The sequence below is a fragment of the Mastigoproctus giganteus genome, chromosome 6 (assembly GCF_048544385.1).
Source record: "Mastigoproctus giganteus isolate SK-2022 chromosome 6, ASM4854438v1, whole genome shotgun sequence".
In the NCBI taxonomy this organism is placed as follows: domain Eukaryota; kingdom Metazoa; phylum Arthropoda; class Arachnida; order Uropygi; family Thelyphonidae; genus Mastigoproctus; species Mastigoproctus giganteus.
In genome coordinates this window covers 153,401,936-153,416,664 of record NC_143580.1, presented here as the reverse complement: position 1 = coordinate 153,416,664, position 14,729 = coordinate 153,401,936, and the positions used below count along the sequence as shown (strand labels likewise).

Below are 14,729 nucleotides of genomic sequence, written 5' to 3'. Positions count from 1 at the left end.
CGCACCTATGATGCAAGATCTTCGAACTGAATTGAAACGTTTGAATAACAATTGTTTGGAAACACTCTCTACAACTGCATTACAATTTTGGGATCAAGTTGTTCGTCAAGTCAGAATGGCATTGTTGAATACACAGAGTTTGAAACTTCATAGCGAAGGCTTTGCGACTAATCACGGAATCAAATGTCTTGGCATTAAATGAAACAAGGCTTTAAAACGATGAAAATGTTGATGTTCAAGGATACAAACGTATCATGCAATTCAAAAGACCTTCTGTGTGACCTGGTGGTGGTGTTGCGATCATGGTTCCCTCTAAGCTGCATGCGTGCTCCACCACGTACTGATTTCTATGAAGTTGCACAGGTGCTTTTACTTCTTGCGCACACAGCAGACATACTAGATGGCGACAGGAGTATTAGTGGAAGAATGGGTATAGGAAGGGGGATAGCTCATGCCATAAGATTCGCTATTGCATAAAATGTTCTCACATCTTTTATTTACAAATGCATAGTGCATAGTGAAAAGTTATTATGTGTCGATTTTTATTTATATGAAAAAAATTATTACATTACGAATATATAAAGGACTGTAGCAGTTGTAGTTTATATCATATGTTTTTAAGGTGAGTTTATTGTTATAAAAATTATATAAATACCAAATAATAGGGAAGGTCAGCATTTTTACATTCCATCCACTCAACCACACACAGTATGTGTGGGGGTAGGTGTATAAGGAATGTATTGTGATCGTGAAAATTTTCGTCGAAGTCAAGTTTTTTACATATTAATTTTTACTAATTAATACGTAAAAATATGTAGGCGGAATGTTGGCGGATCTACCGATCCAGATTTTTTTTTATGTATAACCAAAAATGGTTAGTATTACTTAATATTTTAGTACAACTTAAAATATGAAAAATTACACTTTTTTAAATTTTTATAAACTATTTTAATAATGCATTAAAAATGTGTGATTTTTCCTAATATTTTATAATAACTTCATTTACAAAATACAGAGAATTAATAAAATTCTTTAATTTTAAAATTTTTCAGATAAAATGTCCAAAAGAAAAACTGAAGCCGTAAATACTGTAAATAAAAAACTAGCAAAACATTTAAAAAGGATTGGATTTTAAAACAAACTGATGCTGAAATTCCATCATCGAACAAAAAAACACAAAGCCTAAAACTAGGAGATATTTTTCAATACAATGAAGAAAATGGTGTCGTCTTGTCTACTTTTCGTGCAGAAGCAAAAGTTGCAGGAGAATTTAGTACAGGAAGAAAATGGGAAGAATGGAAACTAGATTATTTAAAATGGCATCTAAGTCAGAAGATACATATAGACAGTTACCAAGTTAGTTAATCTGAAAAAAAGGTGGAATTTTAAGTATTTTGATGGAAACTGTAGAAGTACGTAACATAAAAAAGGAAAGAAGTGAAGGATTGAAATCAAATTTTCTATGGTTAAGGTTTTAATTAATGATGTGATATTAGCCATAAAAATTAATGCATCAATGAACTCTGTACAAGACATTCATGAACAAATGGAAAAATTTATAGATATACCTGAAAATTGGAGAAGCAAAAATTATTCATTTGAATTTATTGAATTTATAAATTCTATTCTCAAAAAATATCCTGAACAAAATAAAAGAATCTACTTTCCACACATTATTTGTAGACGAAAGTACTGATATTTCAGTACAAAAAGTATTAATTTTGTATTTTAAATTTCGAGTGAAAAATGAAACATATTACAAAACAGTATTTGCAGGTATTTTGAAGCTTACAAACTGTGACAGTATGTCCATTTTAGAAAATATAAAAAATTTTTATGACGAATATAATCTTGATATTCAAAAGATGGCAATGTTTACGTCAGATGGAGCAAGTGTTATGCTTGGAAGGAAAAATGGAGTAGCAGCAATTCTCAAAAAAGAAATATTATATCTATATCTGAACAACATTGTGTTGTACACCGAGAAGATCTAGGATTGGACAACGCCTGGAAAAATGTATCTATTACATGAAATATAGAGACGTTGCTTAGAACCGTATACACAATGGCAGGTCTAGCATAAAAAAAGGAAAATTAGAAGAACTAGCCCAGGCTACAGAACACGATATTGCATCTTTTAGACCATTAAATGAAGTCAGATGGTTATCCAGACATTCTGCAATTGATGCTTTAGTAAAAAAATTATTAAATATTAATTGAATATTGCAATGAGCAGGTTAACAAATGTAATGATCCTATTAGTAAATGCTGTTTACAAATTTTGACAAATTCACAATATCATGTGGCATTAATTGCACTCAATGACGTATTAGGAGAGCTTGCATCACTTTGCAAATATCTACAAAAAAGTTGCTTAAACATTATTGATGCACCATCAATATGTTAAAGCTAAAATAAAGAAATTAAGAAGCCAATATCTTGGAAAAAATATTTTCTGGAGTGAAAATGTGAAAGAAGTATTATCAAAAATTCAGTGATGTTGACACTGCAGCTATAATTTGCTTTATCAAACATGTATGTGATCACTTAGATAACAGATTTCCTGATGTTGAATTAAACAATTGGTGAGTATTTGATATTAATGCTATCACAAATGAAAGCAATAATTTTGACTTTGGGAAACTTTGAATATTCCGAATTAAAATTTATAATTGCCAAAAAAACTGAAACTGGAACATTTAAAACTTTCAGTGATACTTTAAACTTCATACTTACAAATTTAGAGTTTTGTAAAATATTCATTCTCTATGATATTATGGGAACATTTCAAGCATCAAGTGCAGACTGCAAGCGAAGATTTAGCACTATGAATTCAATTAAAGCAAAAAATCGAAATAGAATACATGAAGATCTGACCTTATGAGAATCAAATTGCATTTAGCTAATGGTGCAACAATAAATGTAGATGATGTCTACAAAGTATGGACTTCTACAAAGAACAGAAGAGAAAAATTCGAAGAAAAATGAATAACTGTAAATTGTAAATTTATTGTTAACATTTTATTTATTATTATGTATGTCCCTACTTATAATTAAAACAATTTGTAAAAATAGTGCACATATTTAATCATGTCTGAATTTTTTTTTACTCAGCTACATTTCTGCCCCGCACAGCTATAAGAAAAATTAGAGGGAACATTGGTTGCGACATACAATAAAGTCGAATCGATATGCCACATATGCCACATAGTCTCATTACCATGGATGCAGACTCACTACGGCAAATGACTGGTACAGATAATTGTGGCGAAATTTGTGCAGCTGAAGTTGAAATAAATGGACAGAAGACTTTTCCTGTAACATTCTACATCTCACCTAATTCAACATTGGAGCAGATTAAAGTTTTCTTAATATCCAATCTAGCGATTTGTATGCCAAATCTAGCGATTTATATGAAAAAGTTTGGAGACATACCTAAAGTTGCAAGGAAATTCAACTTTCAAAAGATCCCAATAATTTTAGTGGGTGATTTCAACACCGACGTTAAGAAACCTGAAAATGCTCCTTTCCTCGACTTCACTGAATCAACATTCAATCTTAAACTCGCATCAGATCCTACAAAATCTACTATGCATGGCCAATCATGTATCGACTTAGTCTTCAATCGCAATGTTAATAGTTTGAATTGTTTCAACTATTTATCCTACTTTAGTTACCACAAACCTTTATTGTTGATTGTAAATGAAAATACCGAATAAAATAAAACTGATTTTATTAGGCTTAAATTTTATTTTTTTTTTCATTTCACATGACGTTATTCACAGATCCACCTTCGGCTGCATGGAGCCAACGTTGACTTTTTTTTTTTAATAATAAAGAAAAGTATGGATCAATCACCTGTCTCCCAACCATGTACAAGATCCTTGCAAGCTGCATAACTAAAAAGATATACTATTTGGAGAGACTGAATCATGCCCGAGCAACAGAAGGGATAGAAAATATCTATCCTGCAACCGTCCTTCTTCTAAATAAAGTTATGACCCCCCCCCTTGTGTGTGGTCTCAGCAAAAGTAAAAATGCCAATCACATTTGCCAATCCTTTGTAGAAAGGATAGATGGAACAGGACCAGGGTATGTCTGCCAGGGGCAAAGGTTGATGACGTTGTAGAGTAGATATCACCTTTTAAGGGCACAAAAGGTGATATAGTTGTACATGCTGGCACTAATGATATTAAGAGTAGGACACCGGCAGAATTACTTAACAGGTACAGGTCACTGATGAAAAAAAGCCGTGAATTAGGGCTGAATTTGAAAGTGTCTGCAATTCTTCCCAGACACGATAGGAGGGAGTATACGATGAGAGCCTTGTCGATCAATTCGGCCCTGGAAAGATTGTGCAAGGCTCAAGGGGTAGAACTTTTTTCAGCCTGGACTGTACTTGTTAACAGGACAGACTGCTTCTACAGGGATGGGATACACTTAAATAGAAAGGGTGCAAGAATATTTGCTGATGCTATCGAGGCAGTGTTAGGTGGGTCGGAAAACTGATAGCTTGGGGGGATACAAGGACTAATAGTTTAACAGTAGCCGTAGGCAGAATTGAAGGTGATTCTTGCACAACTTCTATTAGAATAAGTTGTGCAATTCTAATAGAATAAGTTGTGCAACCGAGGGGTGTTGGGGGTTTCAGGAACGGATATCAGTCATCGTGAAACAGGTGGGTATATGGGATGTGTTAGAGTGGCTGGGAATAGAAATAGGTGCATGTATACTTGCATCTATACCAATGCTAGAAGTATAGTAAATAAATTTGATGAATTTGAAATGTTGGTCAAGACATCAAAAGCGGATATTGTTGGGATATCAGAGACGTGGTGTCACACAGATATAAGGAATGCCGAACTGGAATTTGGGGAGTACAATGTGTACAGAAAGGATAGACAGGATAGGAAGGGAGGAGGTGTTATGCTGTTAATAAACAAAAACATAAAATCAAAAGAAGTGCATCCAGTTGATATAGATGAACAGTGCACTGTTGAGTCAGTATGGTGTGACATAAGCACTGCGAAAGCAAAAATAAAAGTAGGAGTGTGTTATAGGCCTAATGACACGAATGAGTACAATGAACAATTGTACAGAGAAATAGAGTGGGCTAGTAAATCGGAATGTCTTATAATGGGGGATTTTAACTTCCCAGATATTGACTGGAACTTGTGGATTGGGCACTCACACACTAGTCAGACTTTTGTGGATTTATTGGATGATTTTTTTCTGCAGCAGCATGTTCAAGAGGCAACCAGAGAAAGTAATACTCTTGATCTGGTTACCAGCGTGATCATTCATGTATCAGGAATTTGCTGATAGAAGAACCACTAGGTGGCAGTGATCAGAGTGTACTGACGTGGGATTTACTTAAAGATTTGATTACCATCAGGGGTAAAGGAAAGGGTTTTTGCTTCCGTAAAGGCGAGTACAGTGGTCTCAGACAGTTTTTATATTCTGTACAGTGGGATCAACTGACGATGTTACCAACAGTAAATTCTAAGTGCGAAGCATTCAAGGAATTAATCGTGGAAACTACTAAAAATTTCATACCTATTAAGAAATATTGTTCAAGGTTTAGGCCTAAATGGTTGTCAAATGAACTAATGAGACTCGTAACAGAGAAGAAAAATGCATGGGATGCATATAAATTATCAAGCGACTCAGAAGTCTATGGCAGATATAAGTTAATCTGTAATCAGGTGACAAAGGAGGTTCGGCAGGTGAAGGCAGATTACGAGAAATCCTTGGCAAAAGATACTAAGAAAAACAGCAAGGATTTCTTTACTTATATAAACTCTAAAAGGAAGGGAATGAATCTGATTGATCCACTTGACATCGATGGTTCGACTGTTGATGATCCTGCTCAGATAGTAAACAAACTGAATGAGTATTTTGCATCTACATTCACACGTGAGGAATTATTAAGGTTTGAAAATGGCAGAAGGTTATCAAATTGTAGCAGGGTGCTTAATGATCTTGTAATAACTGAGAGCAAATTGGAAGAGAAATTGTTGAAGTTAAACGTAAGAAAAGTACCTGGGGTGGATGGGATCTATCCAGTTATATTAAAGGAGGCGGCAAAGCAACTAAGGAAACCCTTAGCCATAATTATGAGACCATCCTTGGACTGAGGGGAGGTTCCCACGGACTGGAGATGTGAAAATGTATTCCCAATTCACAAGGGGGGGGGGGATCGAAGGGTGACACGAGTAATTACAGATCAGTTAGTTTAACTTCTGTTCCGGGTAAAATAATGGACTCGCTGGTTAAAGATGCATTGCAGGATCATCTAGACAGGACTGCAGCAATAATTCAGACACAGCATGGGTTTGTTAAGGGAAAGTCTTGTCTGACAAATTTGATAGGATATTATGATGTGGTTACAAAGGAACTGGATGCAAAAAATAATTTTGATATCATATATTTGGATTTCAGGAAAGCTTTTGACACTGTTGCGCATGGAAGACTATTGTACAAATTGGAGCAGAATGGTATTAAGGGTTACTTGCTACAATAGATAAAAGAATGGTTAAGTGCGAGAAGACAGAGGGTGGTAATCAATGGATGCTGCTCTTCTTGGACTAATGTTATTAGTGGAGTCCCACAGGGTTCGGTGTTAGGTCCACTGTTGTTTTGTATATTTATCAATGATATTGATGAAGGTATATCAGGCTTAATGTCGAAGTTTGCAGATGATACAAAGTTGGCAGGGTTGTTAATGACAGTAATGGCAGTGTGCTACTGCAACAGGATCTAGATAATTTGGGCAGATGGGCTAAGAAGTGGCAACTGAAGTTTAACCTTGACAAATGCAAAGTACTGCATACGGGTAGAAGTAACCCCAGAGAAATGTACCAACTGTGTGGTACTACACTTAAGGTGGTAGAAAATGAAAAAGACCTGAGAGTAATTGTGCAGTCAGATATGAAGTTCTCTGAGCAATGCAGACAGGTGCCAGGGCAGGTCATGGGGTTTTGTCAATGATATATAGGAATTTTGCTAGCAGGGAAAAGGAGGTGATTATCCCTCTGTATAAGGCAATGGTCAGGCCACGCCTTGAGTACTGCGTACAGGTCTGGAGGCCTCATTTCAGGAAGGATGTAGATTTACTTTAGCGTGTACAGAGAAGGGCAACAAGATTGGTGAGGGGAATGAAGGGATCCTCTTACCAAGAGAGGCTTAAGTTCTGCAAATTGCAGTGGCTGGAGACAAGGCATCTGTGCGGTGATCTGATTGAGGTATATAAGGCCTTGAATGAGTTGAGGACACTGAATTCTGATGGGATCCTTCCACTTGTTCAGATTACGAACCTAAGGGGGCATAAATTCAAATTAAGAAAAGACAGATGTAGAATAGATGTGCGGAAATTTGCCTTTAGCCAGCGGGTGGTTAATTGCTGGAACAAACTTCCATCTGTCGTTATGGAAGTTGATAGGTTGAATAAATTTAAGGAGGAACTGGACAGGCATTTGGAGGGAATGGTGTGATTTTTTTTTTTTTTTTTTTTTGGCTGATGCTTCATAAGCTCATACATTTGCTTTCTTGCATCACATGCCACTACTACTACTACTACATTCAGCTTACTCCATCCATTCAAGGGTTTAAACACCTCAATTAGATCACTTCCTTTTCTTCCCTTCTCCAATCTGGTTACCCTTCTCTGCACCCATTCCAGCAGATCTACATTCTTCCTGAAGTGAGGCCTCCAAACCAGTATACAATACTCAAGATACAGACTAACCATGGCCTTGTACAAAGTATTAATCACATTGTTATCCCTACTAGCAAAGTTTCTGTATAACATTGACAAAACCCCATGAGCAATCCTGCACTGCTCAGAGAATTTCATATCTGCCATTTACCCCCAGGTCTTTTTCATTTTTCACTACCCTGAGTGTAGTATCACAGAGTTCATAAGTTACTCTGCAATTACTGCTATCCAGATGCAGTACCTTGCAAATTTCAATGTTAAACGTCAATGGCCATTTCTCGGGCCACTGACCTAATTTCCTTAGACCTTGTTGCAGTAGCTCACCCTGATTACTGTCATTAAACCCCTTACAACCTTAGTATCATCTGCAAACTTTGATATTCCACTTGATATACAGGCACCTCCGTAGCCAGGTGAGAAGGAGCAGCAGTGCATAGCACATGCTTCTTGATTAGACCGGGGTTCGAGCCCGTCACCACCAAATACAGAGGATGCGGAAAGGTCAGGGAATGACCACCGCATATTCCTGGAGCAATATGGCCTTAGTTGCTAATGCTCCTAAAAACCAAATAACAAACAACAAACAAACAAAACTTGATATACATCCATCAATATCATTAATCTTCTTTGTCTTCACCTTTTCCCACATTATATGGGGTAGGCATTCAATGTTCCCAATTCACACTTTACATCCTCTTCTTCTCCTCTAGTTGGATTAACTTCCTAACCAGAACACATCTACTGGTTTTGGCATAGTTTTCACGACCGGATGCCCTTCCTGACGTCAACCCTCCCCATTTATCCGGGCTTGGGATTTTTTTTTTTTTTTTTTTTGGTTAGTTGTTGGCGCATCGGCTTCTGTGGCCATAATGCACCTCTCAAAGTGTTTGCATTTTACTATACATGCAAGTGAGAAAGGAATGACAAGTTACGAATCTTTAAAAATAGGAATGAAGAGAAGATTATGAAAATTAATTTTTTTTTTATATGATTGAAGATTTCATGGAAGTGTAAACACATTTCACCATAAAAACCCACAGAATTCCAGCTGTCAGTATTATCGCAAATTCAATAAGATCGAGTTTACTATCCATTTATGATAGATTGCGCTAACAGAAAAGCCCAATAAACAGGTGACTGCTAATTGTTTTTATTATTTTATGGTTGTGACCTCCAGAAATCAGACCGAACCACGTGGTACAGTCAGAGACAATCGTAGGGTGATCTCCGGTGCTGTGGTCTCCTGCCCCGATTAAACGGCACGTTGTCCCAATTAATCGAAGTAAACCCTGGCTATTTTCTCGATTGGGTTCTGTTTTTTAGGATTTTCCCCAAATAAACGGCTGCCCCGATTAACCGGTGGCCCAAATAACTGGAATCCACTGTATATGATATCAAAAATTATATATTTTTTCATCCAGTTTCTTGGTCACTGCATCACAGTATCCTATCAGACTGTTTAGCCAAGACGGCCCCTTAACAAATCCATGCTGTGATTGCAGTATAATTGCATTCCTGCCCGATGGTCCTGCATTACGCTTAACCAGTGACTCCATTGTTTTCCCTGGAACAGATATTAAGCTAACATGTCTGTAATTACTCATGTCGCCTTTTTATCCCCATTTATGAATTTGGGATACATTTGCACTTCTCCAGTCCATAGGGAACTCCCCTGAATCCAAGGATGTTCTCCTAATTATGGATAAGAGTTTGCTTACATCCTTTGCTGCCTCCCTTAATATAATTGGATAGATTCCATCCACCCTGGGTGCCCTTTTTTTTTTTTTTTTTTTGTCTCAGCAATTTAACTTCCACTTATCACAGTCATTTATTATTATTATTAGCCATATGGTGCAAGGAAGCCTTGGCACCATATAGCTAATATTCCTGAGGCTTATGCTGCACCAGCCAAAAAAAAATTCTAAATTACCCAGAGAGAGAGAGAAAGAAAGTAGAAGGGAATTCACAAGAAAGAGAAAAATGATGATATCCAGCTCAGGACCCTGAGTGTGCCAAGCCCATACTCACCAGATGTGAGCCCCTGGGGTTTAGCTCTTCTTTAGAATTTGATAAACTTCTGGCATGCCCTACCCTAGAGAATTCCTCATGTGCAAATCTAGATGCAAAATACCTATTCAATTTATCAACAACCTGAGTGTGGTCATCAACAATTAACCCGCTAACATCAAGTGGCTCAATGTGATTCAATCCCTTTCTTCTACTGTTATTATAAGCATAGAAGTCTTGGCTGCTTTCCTTTGCATTCTTTGCCAGAGACTTCTCACAATCTGCCTTAGCTTGCCTAACCTCCTTTGTGAATTTATTACAGAGTAAATATCTAACATGTCCTTCTGAATCAACTGGTAAGTAATATGCATCCCATACATATTTCATTTCTGCCACTTGTCTCAATAGGTCATTTGACATTGATTTTGGTCTAAGCCTTACCAGTATTTCTTCATTGGTATAAAAAGACTAGTAGCCTCTTTGATTATATCTCTGAATGCTTCTCATTTAGAATTTGCTGTTGGTAATATCATCCATTGGTCCCACTACATAGAATTTAAAAACTGTCCGAAACCAATGTAGTCACCCATATTAAAGCAAAAGCTTTCCCATTAGCCTTGATAATAATTATGTCTTTAATTAACACATTAGTACACTGTGATCACTACACCCAGTGGGTCTTTTACCTGCACATTCATAATACAGGTAAAATCTCTTCTGATAACCAGATCAAGAGTATTATTTCCTCTTGCTGCTTCTGTAACATGCTTCTGTAAAAAACAGTCATCCAATAAATTCAAAAAGATTTTGCTAGTGTGCAAGTGACCTATGCACCCTTTCAAGAAGCTCGATGTCTTTCTTTAGGTGCGGTCTCCATACTTGAACACAGTATTCCAAGTGTGGTCTAACAAAAGCCTTATATAATGGGATTATCACGTCCCTATCTCTACTTGCAAAAGTTCAATAGATCATCGATAGGACACCATGGGCCTACCTTGCAACCTGTTTACAATGCTCAGAGAATTTCATGTCTGACCGTATCGTAACGCCCATGTCCCTTTCCTACAGTACTGGGTTTAGTTGAACTCCACCAAGTGAATAAGTTATTTTGGGATTACTGTTTCCCAGATGTAATACCTTACACTTTGTTGGATTAAAGCATAGCTGCCATTTTCTGACCATTCCAAGTCTATCTAGGTCTCTCTGAAGAAGCTCAGCTTGACAGTGATCATTAACTACGCTACCAATTTTAACATCATCAGCAAATTTAGACATCACACCCTCTATCCCTTCATCGATGTCATTTATGAAAATTAAAAACAACAGTGGTCCTAATACTGATCGTCGGGGAACCCCACTTCTTACATCAACCCAATCTGAGGAATAGCTATTTATCAAAACCGTCTGCCTCCTGCCCTGAAGCCATCCTGCTATCCATCTAAGGATTTTTCCAGCTTATAAAGCAACCCTTCATGTGGGAATGAGTCAAAAGCTTTGCTGAAATCTAAATAAACAATGTTTAAATTATTCCCTAAATCCAGCTCGTGAGTGACCCGTTCAAAATAGCGAACCACATTTGTTAAACATGATTTTCCCTTTACAAAACCATGCTGAGTATCCTTGAGAATTTCAATTCGATACAAATGATCCTGAATTCCACCCTTGATCATTGCCTCCATGATTTTCCCTGCCACTGAAGTCAGACTGACAGGTCGATAATTTCCCACTTCATTCTTAGAGCCACCCTTATGTATGGGAGATACATTGGCACTTTTCCAATCCAAGGTAATTTCCCCAGAGTCTAGTGATGCTTGCATAATTAGCCTCAATGGTTCAATGCACTCACTTGCCGCCTCCCTTAAGATTATAGGGTATATTCCATCAACTCCAGGGGCCTTACTGGCCTGTAGGCTCGAAAGTTTTTTCATTAAATAATCTTGTGAAATTTCAATATCATTAATTACATATTTTTCAACTACGCTCCCACAATATCCCATTGCTACAAAAGGTTTTTCATTTGTAAATATTGATGCAAAATAACTGTTGATTTCATCTGCAATGGCGGCTGGTGTATTTAATACTATCCCCTTTCCCTTACGTAAAGGTCCGATCTGGTTTATCCTTCTCTTCTTGGCATTTATATATGTGAAGAATTCCTTATCCCCCCCCCCTTTGCTCTGTTTGCTAGTGATTTCTCATAAACTGCTTTTGCCTGTCAAATGTTTTCTGTGGCTCTATTACAGATCATCTTGTAGCTGTTATAGGCGTCAGTACTTTTTACTGCTCTGCAACCTTTCCATGCCACCTTTTTCTGCTCAAGTAATGTGGCAACTTCACTATTCATCCAACTTGGAACCCTCCTCGTGGAATATTTTTTTAATAGTAAATACGCATTCAAGGCATCTGTGATTAATGTTTTTAAAAGCATACCACAGTTCAATTGCATTCATTCTCTGTGGGATATCTACCCAGGTAATAGAGGCCATGTAGTGCGGCATCGTAATTTCCTTTTCTGAAATTAAAACCCATTCCTTTGCCTTTTACTACTGCTACCTCTCTCATCATCATCCACCGTATATCTCCATGGTCACTTCCTGCTACTGGTTCCTCTACTGTCAGCCCTGTTATGTCATCTGATTCGTGGGTGATGATGAGGTCTAGGATATTCTTTTCTCTAGTACTTTCCCTGATATGTTGATACAAATAACAGTCATCTAGTTGATTTAAAAATTTTGTTCCCCATGTCGAGTTTCCTTCCCATTTACTCCAATCAATTAGAGGCAAATTGAAATCACCCATAATAAGACATTGCCGCTTACTTGCCCATTCCATTTGCATGTAGAGGCTTTAGTCATAATCTTCACAATCACCTGGTTTGTAGATTACTCCTACTCACATTATACTTTTGTTTCCAACTATCTCACACCATACAGATTCTATACATGTGAAACGTCTGAACCCGGGAAAGCTATTTTTGCACTCAGGCTGCTTCTGATAAGAAATATTACCCCACCACCCCTTCATCTACCCTATCCTTCCTAAATACATTATACAAGCCGTACTGAAACTCATCATCCCCAATTTCCGGGTGGCACCACGTCTCTGTAAGCCCTATTATGTTCCACGTTACTTGTTTTAACCAGCAGTTCAAATTCGCTCATTTTATTGACGACATTTCTAACATTACTATATAAACAATTAAGACTTACTGTTCTTGTATATTTAACTACCCTAACACAACCCTTGAAGTTTTTGAGGCTCTCTTCCTTGGCATTAGCTACCCGCTCACTTGAAACGTTTCTGCCCCCAGAAGATCTAGATAATATGTTCAGTTGGGGTTACAGATTGGGGTAACAGATTACGCGATCAATTGGGATAATGATTATGAACAGCCACCAACACCACCTAAAGTTACCCATCATGAGACTGACCATAGCCCGCAAAGAGGGATGGGGGGACTGGACTGCATAACCTCACTAAACAAGAGAAGGTAGCAATAAAGAACCTACAGATTACTTCTAGGAAAACACCTTACCAATCTACCAAGCCATAGGAAAGGTACACAAATTGCACACAACACTCAATCTTAACAAGGAAATCCCACTCACATAGACAGAAAGATGGATGAAGAAGGTACTTGATGGCAGACACTGACTTCCAACACTTGACTCACAAACAGGAAGCCCTTCCCCATAACCAAACGATTCATGCTCTCCATCCAAGGCCAGGTAATCTACACCAGGAAATACATCACCAAGGACTCCAGGGTGACAGATGACATGTTGATGATGTCAACTGGCCTGAGAAACAATCCAGCACATCACTGCAGGATGTGAACTCTAGGCCATACTACAGACTCCTACTGACAAACTATACTGGGACTGTGAAATAATAATGGACTAGACAATTCAGCACAACAGAACAGACAACCTCATTGACAAGAATGAAATGGCTATCTACCTGATCGACATAGCGGTGCCCAACACCAGAACCTGCAGAAAAGCTACAAGGAAAAGATCAGGAACACAGACCTCAGACGGGAAGTCAAAGAAATGAGGTATATGGCACAAGTAATGACTATCCAATCACTGTGTCAACCACCAGTATGATGACAAAGAGCCTCCATAAGAACCTAGCAGCAATCGGCCTCCCAGAGAACACTTACATGGAACTCCAAAAAGCAGCGATCCCGAATACCTGTAGGATAGTAAGACAGTTTCTCAACGAACCTTAATATAATCACGAGGCAACCAACCAACACACAGTGCACACTTAGTACCAATATTATCTGTCACAGGCAGAATCCCATAAAAGGAGAAAAGTGTTTTTTTTTTTTTTTTTAAGTGACTGTTTGTCACTTTATAAAAGTGGTAGCAGTGGTAGCATCCCAGTTTACAAACTGGGATGCTACCACTGCTACCATCCCAGTTTACAAACTGGGATGCTACCACTGCTGCATTAAGTTGCACATTGTTAAATTCAGTGTTGTCACTAACTGAAAAAAATAAATAATATATCTATGTATCTGAAAAATAACACAAGCTTTTCTAAAAACCAGAAAAGAAACTAAACTTCTAAAAAAACTAGAATACACATAATTGGATAAATCAGAAAAGATGGCAAGTTGATTTATCACACATGTATGTGCTTTTGACTGCTATAAGTTCCAACTGACATGCACATGAGAAAGTAACATACTTAAAAGAACAAGTGAAAATACCAGAGATAAAATTAGTATTTTGGCTTCATATTGAAGAATGTATATTAAAAAAATATGCTGATCAACTATCACTTCCTCTCTCTCTCTCTCTCTCTCTCTCTCTCTCTCTCTCTCTCTCTCTCTCACACACACACACACACACACACACACACACACACACACACACACACACACACACACACACACACACACACACACAATTAACTTACTTGTGTTCCTGTAGGAAACAATAAGATTGGAGCCTTCTTTTTCTTTGGATCCCGTTCTACTGTGCCACCTATAATA

General features: G+C 37.5%; 1 protein-coding gene across 1 annotated transcript in view; it reads right to left on the bottom strand.

Annotated features, from left to right (window-relative positions):
* Positions 1–14,729, bottom strand: part of Sym (symplekin scaffold protein) — a 662,620-nt gene that overhangs the window by 347,331 nt on the left and 300,560 nt on the right. Inside the window, exon 15 of the mRNA XM_090376545.1 lies at positions 14,654–14,721. Within this exon, the coding sequence (XP_090232671.1) occupies positions 14,654–14,721 (68 nt within the window). The remainder of the gene's footprint in view (positions 1–14,653; positions 14,722–14,729) is intronic.